Raw genomic sequence first — 27,226 nt, forward strand, 5'->3', positions numbered from 1 at the left:
TGTTGGCTTTGTTTTGTTTTAAACCTGGGTTATAAAAATTGGATAATGGGTTACATCAAGCCTCCTCTCAGGAAGCAGCTTTGTCACAGCAGTAGTTAGAAATTCCTGCTTTCCTATAAATTTACAGCACACTCAATTACAGCACACACTGAATTTACAGCACACTGTAAATTTGGGAGAAAGGGAAAGTGAGACTGGGATTGCACAGTGGCTCTCAGGCCTGCAAGGCCTACTGGCACAATACACTGTGGAGCTGCACTGTGGTAAAACAGCAGCTTTAGAGAGCATTCTCCTGCAGGATCCAATTTAACATGCTAAGCACTCAGGAATGGAACATTTCCATGAGGAACAAGGGCTCGGGCATGAAGCTTTGGCCCACGTGGTGTTGGGGTGTGCATTCAGTGCCCTCAAGAGGTGCCACATGAAATCACCCTGGCAGCTCTGCACAAATACAAATGTCCAGAGTAAAACTTCTCCAGGGGAGCTGCCAGGGTATGTCAGAGGCACCCATTCTGATGACAGGCCTTTTCTGCCCACCTCAGGGTTTGTTAGCCCAGCCAAGAGTGAGGGAAGGGCTCTCTGTTGTCAGCTGCTGGGAACGGGGAGAGGTTTTGGTGGAGGCATCCAAGAGTAATCGAGCAATTAATGCAGGAGCAGTATGCAGTGGAAAAAATAATAGTTTAAAAAAAAAAAAAAAAGACAGCTCTTTATCTGTTTAAAAATGTCCTTTTGTATTAAAAAAAAAAAAAAAAAAAAAAAAAACACAAAAAACCAAATATACTGGAGAGAAGCAACAGCTCATTTTTTTCAGCATTACCTTTTTTTAAGTTTGTTGAGGTTTGTTTTTAATGTGGCCACACATAAGTGAGTACTGTAGAATCAGAAGAGTACAGAAGTCAGTAACTATCAGCTTGTATTGTCCCTCTCCTGATTAATGACACACACCCTGGTAAGCAAGAGCATAAATGAAGATGTCAAACAGATGTCTGCAGGCTGGTGGGTTTGGATTTCCACTTGGCCAGTGTCTTCACTGGAGAGCTCTGTGCACTATGGCTACAGAGGGTGGTTTTTCCACTGTGCAGTGCTGCTGCAAGAGCCTTTTATGGCTGTTACAGTGAGGAAAAGTATGTGAATATCCTTCATCACTTGCCCCTTTTTATGGTCCTTGGCATACTTCCCCTTGGACTAAATTGGGTGAAAATGTTGTTGGTTCTGTGTTGCTATTCAACACACCACAATTTCCAAATGTTTCCTACCATCAAAATGAATTAGTGGAGGACACTGCTCATTCAGGCTCTTGTTCTGCTTATTTTTGGAAACATTTTCCTTCCTGTTTCATTCCCTTAATTGTTGTTCAGATTTGACATCTAAAAAGCTGAAGAGACATCTGTAAAATGGTGAGCAGCTAGAGTTAGATGTGGGCTGCGTTGCAGTCACATAATGGAAAAAAATCTATGAAAATTGGAACTTGGAATAAAAATTACACCATGCAGCTGTATTGGAAAGCTCCTTTGGGGGAGCTTAAATGCTGGATACTTCAACTCTCACATGCTTAGACTGGGTTTAGTCAAACTCCAGCTGGTAGAGAGTCCACAGATGGAAACGTTTTGCTGGGACTTTGTGCTGCTCTCAAAACATTTCCCCTCAGTGTGCAAGATCTGGAGCACCCACTCTGCTCCCTCACACTCCCCTTATTTGTGTTTATGCTTGTCAAGACTTGTTATTTTATTTTATTGATAGTGGAGATTGCATTTAGCTGAAATCTAGGTAGTAAATCCTTGTAGCAAAAAAATCCTGGGACCAGTTTGCAGGGAATAGACTGCAGCTGTTTGGTCTCACCATGTGTCCTGCCTTGCTTGGGAGCCTTGGCTCAGGGGTCCTTGCTCCTGCAGGACCTCAGGAAGCTCTGCCTGGCTGAAGACATCTGCTTGTGAGGAGAGACACATCAAAGCAAACCAGTGCTGCACAAAAAGGCTGAAAAAAGTAAAAACTACAAAGAAAACGGACGAGGTGAGAGCCTTAGGTGGCTCAGCAGGTAACAGCTGGTGCTGCCATTGTAAGTACAGAGGATGGTGGAAGGGAAGCTGCCAAATCCCTAGAGCCCCCTCCTGGCTTTAATTCCCTCCTCACCTCCACAGGAGGGTGGAATTGGTGTGATCAGCCCCAGATGTGCTGCTGGCTTGGGTTCTGCCCAGTAACAGGAGGTTGGCATTGTCACTTGGCCTGTTTGACAGGAGTTGCCTCCACTCCTTGCTCCATGGTGAGGTGAGGGGTGACAATAACCCTTACAGCCTGTGTCAGCAGGAGATGAACTCAGAAGGGCGCTGGGTTTGGTGCCAGAAGGGGGAGCTGACAAAATGGGACATTTCCCAGTTACTTGCACAACTAACATGGAAGAAAATTCGCTTTGAGCCTGCCTGCAGCTGAGTGGTGGTGCTGGAGTCAGCCCTGAGGACCTGAGCTCTGAGCTTCCTTTCTCCTGCAGCTCCTGGTCAGTGGGCTGGAGGCTTGGGGGCAGCTGATCCCACTGAACAAGGAGAAAACAGGAACTGCTTAGTGCTACCTCCAATACTGATCCCTTGGCTGAAGGGAAACCAGCAGCTCCCAGGGAACAGCAGAGGAAAACATCCCTGCCTGCTTGTTACTGCATTAATTATGCTCTCACATTGCATAACCCGGCCCCACGTGCCAGGCCACAGGAATGTGTTTTTGTGTGCTGCTCCTGAGCAGTTCCTGGTCCTGGATGAACACAGCCAGGGGCACAGGGATGGCTCTGTCACAGCTCCCCTCGGTGGCAGCATACCCAGCACAGGCAGAGAGGTGAGAAATCACTGCCAGCTCAGCAGAACTGTGTGGAACCCCTGTGAGAAGCATCTACACAAGTCCATGAATGCCAGGGATAAACTCTGTTCAAGGAGCTTCCTCAGCTCTTTCTTTGACTGCCAAGGAAAATGTGTTGTCAGACTGGGAACAAACATTCCTGGTCTGCATATTGTTAAGGTTTAATAGAGGGACTGGATGACCTTGGGCTAGATGACCTTTAAAGATCCTTCCCACCCCAAACAATTCTATTAATCCTTGTCCCGTGGCCTAGCATCTCCAGGAGCTGGCCCACAAAGAGGAATGCCAGAAATGCCTTCACTTTTTCCCAGGCAGCTGGGACTGCAGCAATGCAAATGGTATTAGCACCTTTGAGGTACATTCTCAGCTGCAGGTGTACCTACAGCTGAATTTGCCACATCTGAGGAGCTTCTTGTCTGGGATCTTTGCTTCAGGTCCATTCCTGGAACATCATCAGGGAGCTTCTTTTGAGGCTCTTTTTCCACCATGGTTGGATGATGCTTATTTATTGTCTGCCTACTACAGCAAGAAGCAAAATGGAATAAATCAGCAGCAGATGTTAGTCTGGTGATTTTTTAAATGACAATCAAAATTCAAAATTCTGGCTTTTAGCTAAAAGTGAACATTATCATTTCCCATGCCTACCTGGTGTGTGTGGGTCATGGCTGGGGATTTGAGATTGCAGCTCCTGTAATCCTGACAGAGTTTTTGAGCTCCTTTCCCTGCTGAACAATATGGCCAGATTCAAAGCATCTGCTCAGCGTCAGAGTCACTTTCAGGGATTAATTTGCAATTCTGAGCTTGGCCAGACTTTAATAAGTGTCAGTTTGCAGGCTCATTCTGGCCAGTGCTGTTCCTTGTGTGAGCACTGAGGCTCCCTCCTCACACCCTGAGCACAACAAAGAGCCCCTGGCAGTGCTGAGGCTGCTGTGATCACCAGGCAGGTTATTATGGTGGCCAGTGCCAAGTTTCAGGTGATTAGTCCCAGTGCTTTTGAGCTGTTGCAGCTTTTGAAAAGTCCACCTTCCCTCAGCCTAGCTAGAAGTAAACCTGCCATTTCATAGTCAGGAAAAATCAACAGGCACTGACATTTAATAAAGAAAGCTCATATAGGAACTGTTCCCTCTGAGGTGGCTGGCTCGAGCAGTGTCACAGGAGATGGATGAGCAGTTATTTTCTCTGCTATTGTCACACAGAGTCTCCTTGATGGCAGCCGGCTTTACCACCATTTCTGAGAATCTTTTTTTCCTGGACTTTACCAAGTATCACAAGGATTTCTGTTATTTTCTTGCATTTACCAGCAATGCTTTGAAGCACCTGTGGTAACTGAAAACTCTCTGCAAGTGGTTTAAATTAATCTGATAAGAGTATGATTAACTTGTTTAACCACATAGCCTTTTCAGGTGTCTGCACTTAGAAACATCCTCAGAGCATTCCAGAGTTCCAGAAGGAAGTGTGAAACTTCATTAACTGAGTGTTTAACCTTCCTTTCTGCATGAGCAGCACATCTGTGCTGCTGTTTACACTCAGCATTCTAACAGAACTATTTACTGTTTCAGCTGGGTGTTGGCTTGAATGCCCTGCATACTTTCAGTGGTTTAGGACTTTGGTGTGGCAAAGGTTATACCAGGAGCTCACCACCATGTCCCTTCTCAGTTTTCTGCAGCACTGGGCACAAACAGGCTGCTGGACTGCAGCCCTGGGGAGCAGCACTTCTGTAGTTCTCAAATGTCATTCTCAAAATTCTCAGTGGGACTGAGTGGGAATAAAGCCCTCGGGGAAGTGGGAAAGAGTAAACAGTATCAAGAAAACTGACAAACTCATGAAATGTCTAATATTGCCCCGGCTCTGTGGTTCTGAGGCTGAAGATGCCTGACAAACACTGTTAACACCAGCTCACAGCTCCCTTCATGGAACTGGTGTGAGAGAAAAACATAATGGGAGAAGCACAAGGCTCTTGGGGTGGCATTTGGTATTTTAAAATCCGCCTGTGCTGAGTACAGTGAGCAGTGCTACACTTTCCAGTCCTTCTGGAGTCCTTGCTGAATGCTCCTCTGATGTAGCTCCTTTGTCACCTCACAGCTGGGTGATACCACCCCGTGACAGCAAGGCACAAGCAGCATCAGCACTGATAGCACCGCTTCGCATACAAATACAAACTTAATTGATCCAAAACATGAAAATAAATGATAGCAGCAGGGCAAATTTCATTTTGCCACAAAGAATCAAGGCATGTTCTCTTTCCAATATTGTCACTCTCGTGTGGGTACTGCCAGGTCAGATAAACCACTGGGGGGATCTCTCCCAACACATATCAGTGGGAGTTGGCTTTTACTAGAGATCCTTAAGGACCTGGTCAAGTCACAGATGATGGGAAATGCAGTTTTACCATCACACCTGTGGAAAAAAACCAGTGTCTCCACTGTACATCCCTCACTGATCAGTCTAATTGTACATCTACTCTCATATATGTAGCCTTTTGTTATGTACTAGAAATGGGCATTTCTAGCTACTCACCTACTTACCATGGCCTTATTCCAACTCTACAGTGGTCTGTCCTATTTTTTATTCACCTGTGATAAACAGAAGCAATAACACTGATTCTCTGTAGTGAAAACTGACCTGGAATACATCAAATAAAGAGAAAATGGCTATAGCCAGAGAATCCAGTTTAATAGCTGCTATACAGGAAGACTTTGTTCTATGATACATTCTGGAAATAGTTTTCAAATGTTACTTACAGATACTGTATAAAATAGATACCAGTTTTATTGATTATACATCAAGATTCTTTCATCATTTAACCTGCTATTAAGTAATATATAAGATGTGTGGTGGAAAGTGAGCAACACTTTACAGGACAATCTAAACCTAATAAATAGATCTGTATCTCACCATGAGATTGAGCCACTGCTGTGCCTTTGTCAGACTACAGAGCAACCACAACGTCACACACGCTGCTACAGCTGCAGATGGTAAAATAGGAGATGAAAATCCCATTCCTTGAGCAGCTCCTCTTCCCTGCATGACTTTTTTGGCTTTGGTCTGTACAGTAACACTGTGTGTGCTTGTTTGGTCCATGCAAAGCTATGAACAGTGTCTCATTAAGAAAAAATAGAATTGAAATTGAAGAGGTATCGTTTCAGTTAATTTGGGGGTAAAATGCAGAATCTCTCTGATCACAGGAAGGGCAGTGCCTGCTCTTTCTGGGTGTCTATTTCAACAAGAGGGTGGAAGTAGCTACTGAGGTGTTTTAAGCAACACAGTTCTTGGTGTCCAGACTCTATGTAAGATACTCTTAGTTGAAGAGGTTAGCAAGGATTGTACTCCTGTTTGTTACAGCATGTGTTTGGGAAAATACAGGCCAGGGGAGAAAAAAAAATCCAAAACTCAAATCTGAAACTGGCACTTCTTTACCCACAGGCTTACCACACCATTGAGAACACTTTCACTCTGGAATATACAACATGGCAGCTGGGTTCAAGCTGCAAACTGCATGTTTTCTATTGTCACAGGAATCAATAGCATACTGGAAATAAATAAGGAAATAAAAAAAGAAAAAAAAAAAAACCAAAACGCTGCGGTTTGGCTGAATCGCAAGCAGTGTGCACAATATGCCAGATTTACAGAGAGATTTCCCATTCAAACAAACTTCAACAGAAACAGACCACGGGGGGACAAACTGCATGTTCAGGAAAATACCATTGGCACCACTTGCCAGGACTTGCTGTGGCTTTACAGTCCTTGCAGGGAGAGGGCAGCACCTTCACTCGAACATCTCGTAGTGCCGCGTCTGCCTCACCCGGGGCACCATGTCCATGAGCAGCCTGCAGGGACAGCACAGGGGTCAGCTGGAGTAAACACAGCTGGGGCAAATAAACCCCTAAAGCTTACAGGGTTCTTAAGAAAAACACCAAAATTTAACCTATGGGTAATATAATGCAATGTAATGTAATGTGATGTAACGTAACGTAATGTAATGTAATGTAATATAATGTAATGTAATGTAATGTAATGTAATGTAATGTAATATAATAATTATGTATTATATTATACATAATATTATCCTATATATGATATTATCCTATATATGATATATAATATATAATATATAATATATAATATATAATATATAATATAATTTTTATAATATATCATTATAAAATATATCATTATAATATAATATAATATAATATAATATAATATAATATAATATAATATAATATAATATAATATAATATAATATAACATACCTATTACATAGGTATATACTTATAATATAATATAATGTAATATAATATAATTTATATAATATATAATATATTATGTATTATATATTATATGCTTCATATAGAATTATATAATACATAATATATTATTTTAAATATATTATTAATTATAATGATTATATAATTATATATGTATTATATAATTATATAATTATATAATATATTATATATATTGTATAATATCTCATTATAATATTATATAATACAATATAATATAACATAACAATATATACCTATTACATAGCTATAGGAATATAATATAATATAATATAATATAATATAATATAATATAATATGATATAATATAATATAATATAATATAATATAATATAATAATTTACCTATTCAATTTGCTTGTAAAAGAAAGCCCCACATACATATTTTCAAACAATGTTCATGATAATATTTACCTGGACTTTATTACCTTATATCTAACTGCACATACTTTGTGATAACTCTAAATAATGGCAACATTACACTTAACTTTGTCACTTTCAGTTTAATGATTATTCATAATCCTTCAAAGAAAAATACACCTTGGGCCATCAATGGGACCCTCAGAATGACAACTCACTTGTAACTTTACACAAATACTTCAAGAATCAAATATTTTAAAGACATTATAAACACAAAAATGTGTCATTTTTCCTCATGTGCCAAAACATCTCATGCCTGTGAAACCTGACATGAGATGTTTCCTCTGATAATTTTGAATTAGTCTTGTAAATAGTACTTTCAGAAGCAGTTCTATACCTCACTAAATAAAATTCTTACAGCTATAGGGTGTGTTACACCACTAGAATCCACTACATAGCACTTTAAAGTATATTTTTAGACAGGAAAGGGGAAATGCCTAGTGTTATGTATATCCTAAAACAGGTGACACTATTAAAAGGATTTAAAGTCTTTAAAGAAATGAAGACATAGGATTTTATTTATTTAAGAATATAGATAACAGGCCAGCTATAGTCCACCACACAAAGGATCAAGCACAGGACAGCCCCAGAACTGAATATTTAAATATTCATGAATAAAAAAGAACTCAGGTGGTGTAATAGCCTTTACAGCTTTCCAGAACAGTTAAGTTTTACAGTGGAAATTGTGATTATACTGGCCTATTTAAGAGTGGTACTCCCCATTAAAATGTTAATTGAATTTTCCAAGTTGAAAAAAAACCCTAAACCCCAAAACCACACAGTTTCCAGCTGGGGGCTGACTGCAGCCTGGCCAAGGGCTGCTTCTCAGTGGGCATAATTCCAACTAAGATGCTCCATCTCCCATTTTCTCTTGTGGCAGGTAAGCCATGAGGGATAAAGTCCAAAATTTGGGTTAGGTTCCATGCAGTCAAGGGAAAATGTGGCAGCAATGAAAAGCATGGCAGAGCTCCATTTCATTTTTTTATTCTGTTTCTGATGTGAATCAAGAAAGCATCTTAAAATTCAAGAGAAACAGTATCTGAAACATGAGCAGGAGCCTTCAGTTCAGAGGTTGCCAAAGGCAGGGCTGGGACAGAAATCAATAGCAAGATCCCTCTTTAATTTTGGGCACCTTTCCTTTAATCCAAAGGCAAAGCAGTGCTCAGAAATGTGCCATAAATGCAGAGAGGACTTTATCCATCATTTGTGGTTATTTTTCAGATATTTCATTTCAAGTACACAAAAATCTAAAATTATTCTGATTTCTTTTTAAGTCCTGGTTGCTTTCCAGCTGATGTGGGGAACACACCCTTTTATAACCCTTTCCACACATCCAGTTCCAGCATTGGCTGCTTGTCTAATAAATTCCAGGGACTGATTTCACTGGAATTACCTAAACTCCCAAAGGCTATGACCTCCCAACTCTGAGGGCCCTGCCTGCTCCCAGGAGATACTCACTTGATTCCATAGGCAGATATTGTGAGTCCAATTAACACTCCTATACTGCCATCCAGGAACCAGACAGAGGAATTGTGTTTAAACACTTCTGCACTAAGAAGGATGGAAAATCCCATTATTCCACCTACAAGAGAGTTGAAACCTAGAAGGGGAAAAAGAAATAATTAAAGGATGAACGCCAGGAACTCATGGAAAGGGAAATGGTTTTGCACAGTTTCCCTGTCAAAGTTTGAAGTTTTTATTCCATTCTATGTATTTATTTACATGCTTGGCACTATTGCTTAGAGCTGTAGACATTGCTGACGACATACAGAATAATCCTGGTAATATTTTCTATTTATGCTTTAGATATACCACAGTAGCTTCTTATCTACAATTTACAATTTTAATGAACATCCTTTTAGATTACTTTTTTTTTTTTTTTAACCTGTTCTCTTCTTCTCCAAGGCTGTTCCTTCAAAATTCTCATAGAGCTTTTGGAAAAATTAATGTCCTTTTCTATTCAATTCCTGTTGGGTTGATTATTGATTTGGGGTTTTATAAGTCATTCCTTGTGTTCTGGTTTTAACTCCAAATTCCCCTTTTCTGATTTTTTTCCACAATAACCCAAAAGATACCCCTGTTGTTTTACACAAAAAAAGGTCCCTGAGAATGCATTCATTTGGTAGATCCATACATTATTTAATCTAGATAGCAAATGAAATATCAAACTTGAAATATTCTACATTGCTTGGTGAGCCAGCTCTAGCCAGCTGTTGTTTACAGACTAAGCCAGGTTTTTGCAGTTCCCATGACTGCCAGCAATGATACACCTGACACTTGTTCCTGAGCCTGTCCTTTGATCCACACCTCTCACATCCAGCCTTTGTCTATTTACTCATTTATACTCATTGAAATTATGCATATTGTGTCTATAGAAATAAAGAATAGAAAATATAAATTAATAATTAGAATGTTAAACCAGTGTTACTTTCCCTGCTCCAGCTTAATTCAGAATTCATCAGCACAAATGGATTCATGCAAAAGAATAAAACATTTCCATGCCATTCTTGGCTGGTGATCCCAAATAATTTTAAAGCTACTTGCAAAGGAAATAGTTTTCCCTTCCTGACTCTCATTCAGGCAAATCTTTCTTTGCTGGTGTGGCAGGAAATCATGGAATGGCTGCAGGTATTAATCCAGACACTGCTCAGAGTGTAAGGCCAGCACAGGAAAAAACAGGTGGCTAAATCTGGGTAGGAAACAGGTACCCAAAACCTACAGGAAAGTTGGCTGACATCACTGACTGTCACAGAGTTGTCCTCTGGGATGTCACAAAATTCAAGGCAGGAAATGGCTATTTTTATTACCCAAAAGGCCAAGAGCTTTTGCTGTAAACAAACTGTACAAATGACATTTTGCCTCATTAGGATTTGTACATCCAGGATTTAAAGAGATATTGCTGTTAAGCCCTACTCTAAAAAAAAAAAAATTAAAAGAAAATTAATAGAGGTTGACATGCATAAAAGAGAATTTGCTGTTATGAAAATAAACCTATTTTTTAGGAATAAGAATTCATGCTCCTTTCACTCAAAACAGTTTGTTGGTCTGGAGCCAGAGATCACAGGAGGTAAATTAGCAGGAAACAGAAAACACTAAAAAAAGATATGCAAGGGACTGCTAAATCTGTCTCAGCTGCTGAATCACATTGTCTCTTCCTGATCATTAATAAATCAAGTACATATGTAAATATATCTTGTGAAAGCAGATATTTAACCACACATGTTAAGATCAGCCTCCTACATTTTCTAAAGTAGTTCTAGAGGGGAGAAGAGAGATAAAAACCAGGCTGAGGTAATTGTATACTTTTTTTTCCCCTAATTTTTTTAATCAAAGAATGAGCAGTCTCCAGCTCAGAAGCAGTATCATTAGCATGAGGATGTAAGGATGTAATTATTGGGAAAGAGATTTTTCTGTCATACAGGAGAACAATTCAGAGCTGGAGTGTTTTAGGAATTTTCAGTTAATATTTTGGCTGAATGAGCTGCTCTGTTTCAAAACTAAGCTACATTTGTTTGAAGGGAGGGTTCCTAGGCACAGCTCTGAAATGGTCAATGTGTCTCACTTCCACCCAGGCAGGGAAGGAAGTCAGGCTCATGGGCTGCAGTTCCCAGCACCCTTTGGTTGGAGATATTTAAATATTCAAATGTCTAGAGTGGCAGAGCCCCTTGGAAAGGATAAGATCTCTGAGCTGGAGATCTGCTGGGAGAGAATCCCAAATGCAGGGAGGCAATGGCTTAGTTGTAACCCCCTCACTGCTATTCTGATGCCTTTTTTGCTTCTTTCAGATTTAAAATATAAATACTCATGAAGAATTTATATAAGTGGGATGATAGAGATACTCATAACATGTGCTATCACACATCATCCAGAAAAAAAATTAAGTATGTTTAATTTGCTTAAAATAAAGCAAAATTTATGTCTCTCTAGAGTAAGCTGAGAATTGAATTTCCTTAAAGTGAAATCTGTAGCAAAGAGTAAAATAATTTAGGTACCACAACCCATGAATCATGAACACACTACAGTGTTTGTTTACTGAGTAATTCACACTGCCCTGGCAGATAAATCTGGGAGAGATCTGTGAAACTGCTGCCATCACTGTGGCCTCACCCGTGTGAAGGGCAGAGCCTGGGATTTCTGGGGATTCAGGAGCTTGAGCCCTGGCAGTGAGAGGAATATCTGGACCCACTTTGAAAGCATGATTTCCAACCTGCTTTAAAAGCAGGAGCAGTCAGGGGCTGATGCAGGGGCGGCAGGGAGGAGATCCCACAAGGGATCTCAAACCCCAGCAGGGCCAGAGCAGTGCAGGCCAGGGAAGGGTTTGTCTCACGCCTGCCCTGCCCCAGCAGCTCTGCTGAGAGGCAGGGAAGCCCTGTGGTGACAAATGACACCAAAGGGATGGCACCAGCACTGTGGTGATCCCTGCTCACGGCAGGCAGCGTTTCTGCAGCAGACTTTGCTTCATTTGAGCTTTCAGGATTTTACCAGGCACAGGCAGTGAGGATGGAGGTGACCTAACCAAAGCTCTCTAAATTGGTGTCACATCCCCCTGCTGCAGCCTAACTCTGACTAACACACCTCTAATCCATTATCTGCTCCACCTCTAACTCTGTAATTGCTCACTATCCACACATCCACTGCTTGGTTCCACCAGACATTACTCATAATATTTCTAGCCATAGGATACATTAGATGATTGGAAAACCAGAGTCAGGCTAAGCCTGGTTTGCTCTGTTACCTGAATTCCAGACCTGAAGCAGCTGTGGCAGAGGAGAGAGCTCTCCCAGCACATTCATGGACCCCCACACTCAACTTTTTAATGGTGTTAGCTCATTTCAGCTGACCTCTCTGTGCTAGAGGCCAGTGGTACCACAGACTGTTCTAGGGTTTGGGTCTGGGTTTTTTCCCATTTCTCAGTGGCTGCCTTATTTCAATGCTCTTTCATTCACAGCTCTCATCATGCAGGGGCCCCTGGAAGAGTCTGTAACAGGAGCAGGATCAAAGTCACACTCACCATCAGTTATCAGTGCTCTGCTTGTAAGGACCTTTCCCAGCATAAATTTGATTACTGCCAAGACTGTGCAAAGGATTCCACTTAGAACAGAGACACTGTACAGAAAATCATCCTGGGGAAAAAAAAAAAAAAAAAAAAAAGCCAGACATTAGTATGTCCTCTGGTCGTGTCCCACCTGCAAAATGAAAAAAAGCACTAATTACTGTGCTACTTATTTATTATTATTAGTGCTACTGAGAAACACAACCTGAGACCAAGATTTCCTACCTTATGACTTCCACAACAGCTGGTGCTTATTTTGCTTGTATTGTCACCTGCAATTGCTTTTTCAGCCATAATTAATGACAGTTCCAATCAACAAATTGTGAATTGACCCAGCCTGGTCAGAGTCAGGAGATGATATTTACCTGTGGGGCTGAGTGCAGACTGCCAGGGCATCCAATGCCTGATGCCAGCACTAATGAAGTCCCCACAGGCAGGAGGAAGGCTTGAAAATAGAATCCCACTCACCAGACAATATAGATTTTTGTGCAAGAAATAACCATTTAATGTTGTTTCTGATTCTGGGCTTGCTTTGGTTTTGTTTCATTTCCTCTTCCAGAAGTCTGGTTCAATCTACATCCATAAAGCTTCTGATGCTGACGTGCAAAGTCAGGTTTAGCTCTTTCATAGAAAACAAATTTTTTTCATGGATGTCCATTTCACAGAAACATTCCCATTGATTAATTTGCACATGAAACATGGGCTCCCCAGGCTCCCTCAGGAGAGAGCTGTGTGTCAGGGCAGGCAAAGAGGAGTTAGTTAATATTGTTTAACACCATTCTCTGAAGGCCACCAGGAGCCCCCCAGCCCCTCCTGCTGACTGGTTTGTGATGGTTTCCATCAGTCCACAGGCTGCAGAAAAACCCACAGCTCTCTGTGCCACCCAAACACAGAGCTTTGAGCTACATTCATTTATTACTCTTCATAGAAACTTTCATTCAAGCTGTTGCAACACCAGTACAAGTAAAGGAAATAGCAAGAATCCTTTTTTAATTTGTATCTGCAGGTCTAAGTGGGCCAGTGCCACTGGGACCCTGCTCCTGGTGAAAACACTCTGGCAAAAGTCCCCGTTGGTACCAAACATTGTCATGGTGATTCATCAGCTGCTCCATCCATTTTCATCATTTTAGCAGCAATTTGAAACCCAAAGAAATCAAAAAATGGTTTTGAAAGCTGCTTAGGAAGATACTGGGAATTAGATTACTGGTATAATGTACTCATGTCCCCAAATAAATCATTCAATATTTTTTATACAATTTTGTATGTCGTATAATTGTAAAAGTCTACTTCACTCACATCATGAGCTCATTCTCTCTAGGCCTGGTACAATATTAACAATATTAAGTAATGAGACAAAATGTACTGAGGGAAAGAGAGTAAAATAAAAGCAATGAGAACACAGAACTCAAGTACTGGGTAAAGGTGGGATAAAAAGCATTCATAAAGTTATTTTAACAGGACAACTGAAAAATAGCCAGGCAATTTCTGAGTTCTAGGGAAGGACTAAGGAAATATTTGGTTGCTGTCAATCTAACAAGGAAAGTTGGGAGCTCTCAGAAGGTCTGAAGTGACAAAAAAGTTTCAAAAGTCTGGATAAACTTTGCAAAAAACCCTCAAAATTTGAGATCCTTGTCAAAACTATGCCTCTAATTTTTACACATCTTTCTCAAAAAAAAAAATCTATGGATCATAATACAAGGTATTTTGCAAATTGTTCCAGAGATGTTCGAAATTCCAGTTATTGATTCAGAATCCTGAAAATGCAATGCCTTGTTCCCTGTGCTATCATATGAGGTTTCATCTCTTCATGGCACTTTATTCAGAGCTTTTTCTTGGTTTTTTTTTCTTGTCATGGCATGCTACAAATTTTTGGGGTGAATTCACTGTTTTTCCTGCACTTGTCACTAAAACACAGTATGTGGAAATGCATCTTGCTATTTGTTCTGCTTTACAGTCATGATCAAAATGAGTCTTGCTACTCTTCTGGAATCCAAGAATGACCTAAATGTACAGAATGACCTAAATGTACAGAAATCCCACAGATTTCTGAATGGAGTCCTGAATTACTGAACAGCCTTTTTAATACAAAATACATATTCAGGATCTAGAAATTGTTTCTAAGTTTGACTTTTTTCCCACTGAATCGCATGCAACAAGCTCATTTTGTTGCCAATACTAACCACTAACTACTAATACTAACCCCTGATAAAAGAAAAGACCAAACAAATTGAAGCTGCTTTGTTATCACTGTGGATGCAAGAGAAGGAAGAAATTAAAAACCGTGCTCTGAATGCAGGTGCTTTTGGTTGTGCCAAACAGCTTTTTGGAAGGTGATATTCCCAGCTTTATCTCTAAATAGCATCCAAAATCTCTGAACACTACCCAAAATCTCTTAACAGCATCCAAAATCTCTAAACACTACCCAAAATATCTAAACAACACCCAAAATCTCTAAATAATACCCAAAAAATCTCTAAACACCCAAAATCTCTAAACAGCACCCAAAATCTCCAAACAACACCGAAAATCTCTAAACAGCACTCAAAATCTCTAAACACTACCCAAAATCCCCAAAGAGCATCCAAAATCTCTAAACAACATCTCCAAAATCCCCAAAGAGCATCCAAAATCTCTAAACAACATCCAAAATCTCTAAACATCACCCAAATTCTCTGAACACCACCCCAAATCTCTAAACACTATGCAAAAATCTCTAAACACCACCCAAAACCTCCTAAAAGCACCTAAAAATCTCTAAACAACATCTACAATCTCTAAATAACACCCAAAATCTCTAAACAGCACCCAAAAATCTCTGGGCACTACCCAAAATCTCTAAACATCACCCAAAATCTCTAAACACCACCCAAAATCTCTAAACAACACCCTAAAATCTCTAAACACTATCCAGAATCTCTAAACATCACCCAAAATCTCCAAACACGACTCAAAATATCTAAACTTTATTCAAAACCTCTAAATAACGCCCAAAATCTCTAAACAACACCCTAAAATCTCTAAACACTATCCAGAATCTCTAAACACCACCCAAAATCTCTAAACACGACTCAAAATATCTAAACTTTATTCAAAACCTCTAAATAACGCCCAAAATCTCTAAACAACACCCTAAAATCTCTAAAAACTATCCAGAATCTCTAAACACGACCCAGAATCTCTAAACACCACCCAAAATCTCTAAACACCACCCAAAATATCTAAATAACACCCAAAATCTCTAAACACTGACCAAAATCTCTAAATATTACCCAAAATCTCCCAACACTCCCAGCCCCAGCATCTCCCCGCAGGAGCCACCGGGAGGCGGCAGATCCCGCACGAACCGAGCGCGGCTGCGAGCGCCAAACCAAAAGGAAAAAAAAAAAAAAAAAAAAAAAAAAAAAAAAAAAAAAAAAACCAAAAAACATTTAAACTCTCTTTTTTTCAGTACTCCTCTGTGCTTTCTGGAGCCCCGGAGCCGGAATAAGGACAGTGACAAGGAGGTTTTGGGGGTGTAACAGAGCAGCCCAAAGCGGCGATGCCCAAAGCGGCGATGCCCTAAGCGGTGATACCCAGCAGCCGGGGCTGCTCCCTGGGCAGGTGAGGGTGGAAAAGAAGAAAAAACATCTCACTATTTTGGCACTATTGTGGCACTATTTTGGTGCCAGCTGGAACAGCAGCATTGGGTGAATCAGCCGAGGGAAGGGTAATTCATGGAACGCTGGGCTGGGCAGAGGTGAGGGACACGCTGCAGCGCTGCGGGCTCCAGAGGGTTAAACACGGCTGTGAAACGATTCCCAAGGAACGAACTGACCCTTCGGAGAGATGGAGGCGAGGAAAGCCGTAATGGAGATGTAAATGAATAAAATCAGGCGGGCCATCTGGCCCCACGTCCCTGCGGATGCTGCCCTGTCGGCAGCCCCTGCCTCCCATCTGACAGGCACCGGGGGCACATCCAGCACAGCGCCCCACGTGTGCTCCGTGTTATTTTAATTAAAGCAGCAGCAAATTGGGACAGATGAGGAAAATTTAAATTCTGATCATTTCCATACGATAAAGGCTTCCCAGTGTGGTAAATAAAGCGCCTTTCTTTTGCATTTCTTCTCATCATATTCCCTCACTGCTACCACACTGCACATGAGCCTTAATTAAAGGACACCTATCTCTGATTAGATGGCTTCAGGTATAGACCAGCACTGCACATAAAGCAAGGTGCCCATCCTGGGCTGCCTGCTCATTACACAGCATTTTAATAGCTACAATGTCCCTACTTAATATTTATTTTATACTGTGGTTTTATGCTTTCTTTCCTAGCAATAAAGTCTTTTCCTCTTTTACCTAAGAAAGGAATAATAGAAGTCAGCAGGCAGCTTTCCTCCACTTTGTCCCAATGCCTTGTCCCCAGCTGTGCAGTTGAGAGGGGGGGGGTTGCAAAATTGTCACAACAGTTCTGCCCCTGCTTTCAAGGATTTCACCAAAAGCAGCAGTAATCTTATGGCTCCAGAAAGTTTGTTGGGTTTTATGTTGCAACTTTGATCTCTTCCTGAATCTATTGTAGAAAGTAAAAAAATAAAAAAACTTCACAATGGATTCTTCAGTGCTTGGCTTACTAGGTAGAAATATTTAACCAATTCCCAGCCTAGTAATTAAGTTGTGGCTGATTTATGCTTCTAATCTTTCCCTAGAATGTATATTGCTAATGCTGACCCTAAAACTTTGCCCTGATTTCGTGTTTTATTTCTACCAGTTCCTCTCTGCTCGCTCTCCTTCAGTTACAGTCCTTCCACTTTTGAGATGCAAAAATGTTCTCATTTCACCTGCACTGTGCAGTGTGGAGTCAAAACGAATGGGAGGGAGGAAACTCTGTCCTTCCTTGGTCACTCATCCCACTGCAATCCCAGAACAAGCTGCTTCTCCCATCCAACAGCTGCAGGCTTCCTTCCACTCCTCTGCCCTCTCTGAACCAGCCAAGAGTTCCTCCTCACTCCTGCAGGAGCTGGGAATCACTGCTGCTGCCTTTTCCCTGCCATTTTTTCCCTTTCCAGAGAAGCTGGTGTCTCACAGTGTTTTGCCTCTGCTCAGCTGAGCCTGGCTGCTCTTGGCTGAGGAGGTAGGGATGTGTTTCTGGAATGCTGCAGATGGTGTTGGCAGGAGCAAAGTCATGGCTGGCCCAAACTGAGCTGAGTTTGTGTTGTTAAATATTAATTTTGCCCATCTCTGCAACTCACCATCTGTCTCCTGGAACCCAGAAATGACCCTTCCTCAGTCCAGGTGCTTGGTGGCCATCCTCCCCAGCACCTGCCAGGTTCTGCTCCCCATCCCTACCTTCCCACACTTCCCACAGCCTCCTGCTCCTCCAGCTCCCCCAGCAGCTGCCAAGGCATCTGGGCACACTGGGATCACTAGAAGCCCCTCTGCAGAGCCTGTTACTCAGTCAAAAAGGACTCCTCTTCTTCCCCTGAAGGATTATGTTACTATATAGAGAGCGACAAAGATGTTTCTATTACAAACACTTAAAAAAAAAAAGAAGTCCAAATCTCTCTCACACTTTCTCCCAAGTAATAAATAGTTTATGTAATCAGTCTAAAGGGAGCTCCTGGGAAGCCAGAGGGTCTCTCTCACTAGCAAGCTTCAAAAGGGATGAGTTCTAATTGCACTTCACTGTCAGAAAACAAACCAACAGCCCAGTCTCTGACTCAAGCAGGAGACAGTCTCTTCACATGGAGATACAAAGAACTATTATTAGTACCAAAAAAAAAAAAAAATCTTATGAATGTTTAAACTTGTCTTTGGTGTGACAAAGCAATCCCACAGCACAGAATGCTTTTTCAAGAAGCAGATAACAAAGGCAGGGTGTGCTGGATGCCACATCAAGGCATGGGGCCTGGGAGCTGAGGGAGCACAGAACTCTCTTAGGTGACCTTAGGACTCCTGCAAAGAGTCTGCTTAACTATTAGATCAGTCATGCTTCCCATTCTCCCAGAATTCATCCACCAAAGTTATGAAACACAAATTAAAATTGTGTTTGTCCACCCTCAAAAGAGTGAGACTGATGTTTCCTATGAGCAGGGAGCTGAGCCCAGCAAAGTATTCCACATCACCCACCAAGTGGGGAGCAGCCACCAGCTTTTCTTTCTTATAAAAACTGGAAAAATCTCTTTATGGGAAAATCTGGAAAATCTGCTTTTCACCTAAGCAAAGAATGATGTGTAGCTGTTCATTTGCCCTAATCCTGGCTTACTCTTCAATTCAAGTATCCACAATATTCTCAATAACCTGCAAAAAGGACATGTATTTTGGGCCAAACTCCAAGCCATACACAGAAATAACAATTATAAAGCAGGATTCTCATGTATAATTAATGTGTATGATACTTTGATTTGAAATGGCAAGCAATAAATTATATATGAGGTTTATAAATGTATAGGGAAACATGTATAAGGACATATGTGTATATAATCATAAATGTAATTTGTTATGTTGCTACTGGCCTATAAATCAACTGTTGACATTGTTGAATATATGTTTATGATGTATTTATTTTAAACTGTTAAACCAATAAATCAATTAGAACTCACAAAGCTACACTGTGCCACCCCTACCTTCCTTTTTCAGCTGTAATCAATAACATACAATAGAATAACATATGGCATAATTTTTCAAGAGATTTCATTTATGAAAGCATTGGAGGCACCACATGAGATGGGCTGCACATACTTCATACACAAACTGATTACACCTTGCCTTTGTCCTGCAGGAAATGTCACAAATATTGCATGATGCTTGCTTACTCTTGCAAAAAAGTGTCCTTTGCCATACTATTACCCAGGGAAAAGCAAGCAGTAACTGCATAGTAAATGGATATTGATTTACAACCCCAGGTGAAATTAAAACAGCCTTTCTCAGTGTGCTTGGGTTTTTGAGCCTTCTTCAAGAAACAAGAAAAAGTCTGCAAATTATTTGTGGCAATGGTCAAAATAAAGCACATCATTCACATATAAATTATGTTTGTACTACCCAAGAATATCTAGTAATTGACATGAGGAAGGTAAAGGAGCAAATGTTGAAGGGTTTTTTTATCACAGAACTGGCAAGCAGCAAATGCAAACACAAAGCAATTCTCAAAACCTACACTCGAGGATTTTTAGATTCCTTTCTCAATATATTAATAAAATGTCAAAAATCACTAAAATCTACACAAAAATCCAAGCATGTCATCAACAGTATGCAAAATCACTACTGCTTCCTTATTTGTAGTGAAATGTGTGTGTATCAGATCCTCAGGGACAGCACTGGCTGTGGATATTGCTCTCTGAAACATCAATAAAGGGATGGTAATTCCTTCCCCTATTGGGAATTATCTTATAAAGGCTAACACAGGTAGGAGAACAAATGCTGAAAGTAACAATGAGGGAAATATTCTGAATCTCATAGCTAGGGGAAAAGGAGCCTCAGTAAATTATTTCTGAGCCAACAAGAAATGATTCTATTTTAGGTTCAATACTCATCATTGTAGGAAAAAAAAAACATTTTAAATTACATGATCTGAGAAATATTCATTTAAAATTAACCTGAAGGGTAAACAAAAATGAAGACTTTCTCTTCCAAATGTCAATTACTGATTAGCTTTTTAATTCAGGTGTATTGAACAAGAGCTAAAATTATCAGAAATTTTAATTCCAAACACTCCAGAAAGAAGAGCAGCTGGCCTACTTCATCTAACACTTTCAGCAAGTACTGGAACAAAGGAAAAAAAGAAAAAAAGGGAGAGGGAGCAAAAAAAAGTCAAAGATCTGGCTGGTGAAAAATATTTCCTTAGGGATCAATGATGTGAAACTGAAATAATAACTGCAGCATGTCATGTTGAAGCAGGCCCATACAGAATAAATATTCCCAGTGAAATAAAAAATTCCCAGCTACATAAAAAATAGGACAAGAACACAGAAAGAACTGGAATTTGCAGCAGTAATGTTCCCATACATCAATGGCACATCTCTCTCTCCTGTATAAAATTTGGTCTCTTTGGGTTTTGTAATCTTTCCATATTTTTGGGGTTTGATAGTGGCACTCAAAGATCCTGGGAAGGGCTGGGGGCTCTAAACAGCTCCTGTGAAGGAATCTTACCCAAAAACTGAAGCATTCTAGAGATACAAGAGAAGGAAACAGCAAAATTTCCTTCCAAACGTGCTCCAAGGCAAGTAGAAAATGTCATCACATCTCTAAATTCTCCAAATGAGGAAGCCTTAATTAAAAATATTTTCAGGCAATTGAGAATGAAGGCCACAGCTGGACAAAGGGACTGGCACACACGTGCTGGCAGAAATTGTCTCCACTCCCACACCCAAATTTGCCTCCAAAGGAAAATGAAGCATCTCTACAAATCCAAGGTGAGGTTGCATGGCAGACAAATCCCTTCTGGGAGTGATAGGAAAACTCTACTCTCCTCATACACTCCTCTCTCCAAGAATTAGAAACCTATCATATGTTTTTTAATGCTCACAAAATGTAATGTAAAAATCCTCAAAAATGTGGGAGAAAAAATCCATTCCACCTCTCACTGCACATATTCAATATTGGCATTTTCCAGCCCTCTTGGACAAGCAGATCCCTTCAGTTGCAATATTCTCCTACATCTACCTTATCAACCCTGAAATTCATGACTTCAGTAAATAACTCATTTCAAGACATACACCATTCCATGGATCATTGTTGAAGAACACTGCTCTACATCACAAATACCAGAAAACATTGGCACAAGGGATGGTGTTTTGAACACTGAGAATTATTATTATTATATCTCAGTTGCTTGAAAACGAAATTTTCACAGTTAAGAGATGTATAATTAATAAAAATACACAATTACATAATAAGTGTATAATTAACTGTCTGGCCAACTCTCCTGACACAGAGTATCATTTTTCAGGGCAGGCTTCTTTTTAATTATAATATAAATACAAAGTCCTGTGCAAAGGGAAAACCATAAGTTTACCTAATAATGACAATTTCTGGACTTGCTGCTAACTGCAGGAAATGAAATCTACAGTTAAAGTTCTCTAAAAATATCAATTCAGTGCTAAACAGTAATTTGCAAAAGTGAACATATTGCATAAATCCCTGGTGACCCTCATCCTTTGAATTCCGTGGGCTCTCCAGGCTTTCTCATCTAAAGATGGAGATAAAATTAAAAAGAAAAGCATGAAGAAAGTCACTCAATACCAAATTTGGGCCTTTTGGGCCAGTAGAGCCATGGTTGCTGTTGCATGTAGGAAACACTCACACAACCAAAGCCAAAATTCCAGACAAACACTTCTCATTAAATTCATCCAGGTTATTTTAAACTAATTAATCTACCTGGTCATTCATATCCTGCCTTACAGGCTATGTCAAAGTTAACTACAGCCCTCAGCATATCAAGCTAGGGAACCAAAAGGAGAAATCCACTATTTCTGTGTTTCCCAAGGTTTTGATGCATTCAAAAGAATTACAAAACCACTGCCTGTGCTGAAAGCCTGTGTTGTGACATAACACTACCTACTGGTTATTTTTACTTGAGACACAGCAAGAGGTAACACAAACAAGAAGCAGAAAAGGAAGGCAGGAGCAATATTAAGAAATGCAGAAAGTCAGGAGCTCTAATTGTCCTCCCTCCTGTGCCAGAGCAGATCAGGAGTGCTGCCATTCACAGGGTTTCAACAAAATCACATCCAGCATGGAAGAAAAGAGAATTCAAACGGGTGACTGGAAAATGCCTGGCTGAGCTAACCATGAGCTCCTCCCTGTAAATTGAGCAGCAGCTCCCTGCAGCCTAACAGGAACCTGGGGGCATTTCAGCCCCTTACACAATGGGGAAGTCAAGGTGGAAATGCCATTAATGTGCAGTAAAGCTGTCACTCTCCTCATGGTCCTCTGAATCCTTCTGAGGGTAGCCAGACCTGCACCTGAAATCATCATGTGAAATAGCAACAATACAGGAGACTCCTGTTTCTAAGTGTCTACATAAGCAGATATTCTATCTGCTCAAAACATTTGGAAAATACTTCAAATGATTTCTTAATCACATGATTTTTATATTTTCTCTTATTGCTAGTATTTTCATGAAAGCAATTATTTCAAGGTTCACTTTAAGGACAAGAGAATCTCTACATCAAAGAATTCACAAAATTTTTCCCAGAAACTTTTTTGCCATGTGCATATTAAGAACTGACAGATACATAACCAGTGTATCTCATATGCAACAAGAATTACAATGAGCCTCCTACAATTGATCCAGAATTATTCAAAAGTTATTGACTCTGCTTTTAGGATTTTAGTCATAGTTCTTTACCATTAGCAAGCAGATACTTAAGTACCCAGTCTATTTAATTTCTAAAATTAAACTTGTCCAGATCATATTGTTTTCTCCAAAACATATGCAATTTGAAATGAACTCAGAGAAATTATTACAAAGTTCCTCAAGTTAAAGAGAAATAAAGACATAAAAAGATACTTTATAGCTCTGAGAACAATGCAGTCAGTCATGTTGGTTTGCATAATTATTATCATTAGGTTAATCTTGTATTCCTCACATAGAGCAGTGCATTCCCAACCATCTCCATTCTCAGGGCTGACAGTACCAACTTTGTGTTCAGCATCTGATCCCCAAAAGCAACATTTTCCAGTTGGGTTTTTGCCGCATTATCTCCCTTAAGATTGAAGTCACACAGCTAAAATTTCACAAGATTCTTGAAAAATTACCCACATCTTCAGTGACCTTTGCTGCAATAAAGGGCAACAAGGATGTAAACTGTACCAAAAAATCATGGGACTCTGACTCACATGTGAAACTTCTGTTGAGGCACAGATCCTCTTAATTTAGTGCTGAGCTCTTCACCCGTTTTATACCAGTCTGGGACACTGGTGGAGTTACACTACCTTTCCTTGGTCCTAATGTTCTGCTCTTGCTCACACCACAAGGATAATTCCCTGGTCTCAGAATAGCAAGTTAATATCAAACCCCAATAACACAGATATCACACAGAAAATATTTCAGGTCATTACTTTGATACAGAACTGGTTACTTCACTGCTATGCAAAAAACCATTAACAGAAAACATTGTTACTGTTATATATGATATATAGCCACACATTAAAACCAAATTACATGGTAAGATACTACAGAAATTAGTGTCATTAGCAATTAGTTCATCAGTGGCCCAAGAAGTAGAAGACAGCACCGTGGATAAAGGAGTAGAGGCAGAAATTTCTGCCTCCTACTGATGAAATTTGAGCAGATTTCCCCTCTGCTCAGATGCTGATGGCATGGCCTGGGCAGGTACAGCTTTGCTGGGAGCACAATCAATCAACAAGACCCAAACAATTGAGAAGAATAATTTCTGCTGAGAGCAGCTAAGGGAGCAACAAGCAACCCAAAAATCAGCATCACAGTGAGGCACAGCTATGGCAACTGGAAAGGTTTCTATTCAACAACATCCTCTTCCCCCAGTTATTTTTAATGTTGGCAACCCCTAGGTACTACACCTCGCTGGCCATGACTTGCAGCAGTGGTGCTGTCCCCTGAGCCTTCCATTTTTCACTGTTATTCTGAGTTTGCACAGAGATATTTCACCTGTGACACAACCTTTGCTGAATCAGTTTCCCATGGGGAGATGTACTGAAAGGCTTTGAAATTAAAATACTTGCCATGTCATTTTAGAGACATGGAACAAAAGCACCATCTCTTGTCATGCCATGCTCCAATCTACATTCCAGGCAGAATTGCCAGGTATGAAAATCCTTCAGGTGTGTGTGTGTGACTTTTACCCTGCCACCACTCATCCACAGCCCATGCCCTGCCAGATACATCTTCAAACTGCTGGTAGTACTTGAGTGCCTAGATGAGTGAGAACAGTCCCAGGAGGAAGATTATCCATCCACATTTATAGGTCTGATTCCATATATTTTCCTACTGTAACTGCACTTAAAAGAATTAAAAAAAGAGGAAGTACAATATCACAAAAATCATTAAATGCAAATCATGAAAAATGTTCACAATCCAAACATGAGACATTTCTCCCCACATCAGAAATAGAGCCCTCTCTTGTAGATTGAACTTGTAATGATGAAAGTGTAAGATATAGATGAAAAAACTTTTAAATTTCTGTTCCTACTGATAGAATTATTAGAGCATTTTCCCACAATGAATTAGACTGAGACATCTGAGTTAACCTGATATACACTACCAAAAATTCACCATAATTAGTGTTTTAATTATGGTTGTAACCTCCCTTTTCCCTTCTCCTTCACTGAGTCAGGACTATATACTTCATTTTCTCACTAAAGAGGAGTCAAGCTGTTGCCAGTTTGCACTGTTTGGCTACAGACAAGTTGAGAATTTGTCCCTTAGCTGACCATCACAGCAGGGTCTCCCCTCACCCTCACCTTCCTCCTCCTCAGCCTCACTGGCCCCAGGCTCACCCCCCAACCCAGTTCTGTCAAAATGTTTTTGTTGGGTTTAAGAACTGACTCCTGAAAGTGTTTGAGCTAACCCAGATCATTTTGACAGAACCAGGCTGGTGAACTCCGTGTGCTGGGATGCTGGCAAAGCTGAGGAGGCAGTAAACTATGAAGAGTGGGAAAGAGGGCAAGCAAAATGCAAAGAGAACATGAATCACCTGCAGTCAAACAATGCACCTGGCTGCAGCTCAGTAACCTGCTCACTCATGGGCTGTGCTACTCATCTTCACCCAGATTTCCATAAACCACTGAAAAAAAGCTCCTGGAATTGCCCAGCTTCTTGCAAGTTTCCATGAGAACACGAGACCCATTTGGTCATCTGCACTGCTAACAGTGGGTAACAGATGGAATCCCATCTTGGCTTTCTGATTTTCCAGCTCTGCCTCCATCTCCTGGTTGAAAGGAAGGAGTTTTGGTTTCTGTGTGGTGCTCTGTGGAGAATGCCACTTGGCAGGGTGAGTCCTTGAGGTCAAAGGCTAAGCACACAACCTGACCAAACTTCACAAAGCTCTGAGTCAGGCTGTGCACACAACAACTGAACTGACAAACTCATTTTATTTGAGCACATTAGGAAGAGCCTTGTGGGAGCAGAACCACTGCCAAATGGTTTTCCCAGCGAGCAGCTTGTTAAGATGAGTGGGAGGTAATAGCCAGTACTGCAAGGAAGCAAGCAGGACAGGCCAGAGCAGAGCTGGGAGATAAAGGCCACTGGGGAGAGCTGCTCCACAGGCCAGGTAGGGGCTGCTTCCACAGCCAAAAGGAAGCAGAGAGCAGGAGAAAAGCCCTTTGTGATGCTCCAAGGTGAGTCAGTCTAAAAGCCAGCTCTCTCACCCAGCATGCTCCCCTCACCTGTTCCATCCCTGCCACACGTACATGGCTCTGGAGTTGGAGGCAAGAGCTGGAAGAAATTAAAATATAATCCAAAAATATATTTTTTTCCACACTGAAAATAAAATACTGAAGCCATTGGAGAAGTAAACTGTGGAAACATTCTTCTCATAAAATTCTAGTACATTCATTAAGCTCAGAGAGGCCTCCTCTCTGTAAGTGAACTCCCACAGTCCTGTGTAGAAGCTTTAAGTGGTTACACTGAGAGAGATTTGGGGTCAAACCTATAAAAAACCCATAATTAAACTCCAGAAGTAGACTAGACTCCATCACTTAAAAAAAAGTACTGCTGGAAGAGCAGGAGCAGCATGTGAGCCAGGCAGGAAAGGCACCTGCTAGAGCTCCACAGAGTTCAGTGGGGCTGCTGGAAGGAGACACTGGCAATTCTCAGTCCCACTGGCAGGGCAGGGAATAAAGAGAACATTTAAAAGAACAGGAATCACCTTACCACTTCTGGAAGCACCCTCTTTGCAAGATCATGGATGGCTTTGATCACAATACATATTGATGACAGCAGGAATATGACACCCAAGATAACACAAGCCCTGGGGGGAAAAATAGAGAAAAATACAAAGAAATGTTAAGAACATATTTGAAGTTGCCAACACTTCCAGGGTAACAGAGGGTGACAGAATATTAATAATAAAAAAAAAGTCTTAAGAAGCTAAAGATAGAGGTTTAAATTAAAGAATGAAACATCCAGTTCTTCTCCCATTCTTAAAACCTGGATTATGTATGAGAAGGCAGGGCACAGCAGATGATGCTCTATTCTCTGATGTTTCAGAGAGAAAGCCCTGCCACTTCTGCTCCTGATGATTTATCACAGAGCCCTCTAGAGAAGGACTGTTTCTCTGTGTGTGTTTGTTTTGCTAGGATCTCCCATTAGAATAATGAAAGGAACTTCATTCTCTTTACTAACCCAGCAGAGATATTTGGTAAATGTGGTCAGTAGCACAACAGAGCCTGGAACAGCTGTTTCCTGCCCTTTCCTCCCAAGTCAGGCATGACATGACTCAGGAACTGGTCCACAAAATCTGGCTGACTTTGCCTAAGGCCACTTGCTGAGCCAGTGACTGCTTGACACAAGACACATGAACTTCCTGCAAGGATATGCTGACATTTCATCTGACAGCCATTCTGAAAGACAAGCTTTTCCATCCCCCACAACAGGCTTAAACCAACACAGCCCCAAATCTGTGAGCTGGAAACTGTGGATGACACTTCCTGTGGCAATACCTAGAATTGGA

The 27,226-nt window shown here is 40.7% G+C and overlaps 1 protein-coding gene across 1 annotated transcript in view; it reads right to left on the reverse strand.

Moving 5' to 3' along the window:
- Positions 1-5,493: 5,493 nt before the first annotated feature.
- Positions 5,494-27,226, reverse strand: part of TMEM163 (transmembrane protein 163) — an 87,526-nt gene continuing 65,793 nt past the window's right edge. The window contains exons 5-8 of the mRNA XM_058027842.1: positions 26,428-26,524; positions 12,558-12,669; positions 9,005-9,146; positions 5,494-6,668 (exon numbers count right to left, since the gene is read on the reverse strand). Coding sequence (XP_057883825.1) covers positions 6,608-6,668; positions 9,005-9,146; positions 12,558-12,669; positions 26,428-26,524 — 412 coding nt within the window. The 3' untranslated portion in view covers positions 5,494-6,607. The remainder of the gene's footprint in view (positions 6,669-9,004; positions 9,147-12,557; positions 12,670-26,427; positions 26,525-27,226) is intronic.

This window comes from Melospiza georgiana, chromosome 7 (genome assembly GCF_028018845.1).
Source record: "Melospiza georgiana isolate bMelGeo1 chromosome 7, bMelGeo1.pri, whole genome shotgun sequence".
NCBI lineage: Eukaryota > Metazoa > Chordata > Aves > Passeriformes > Passerellidae > Melospiza > Melospiza georgiana.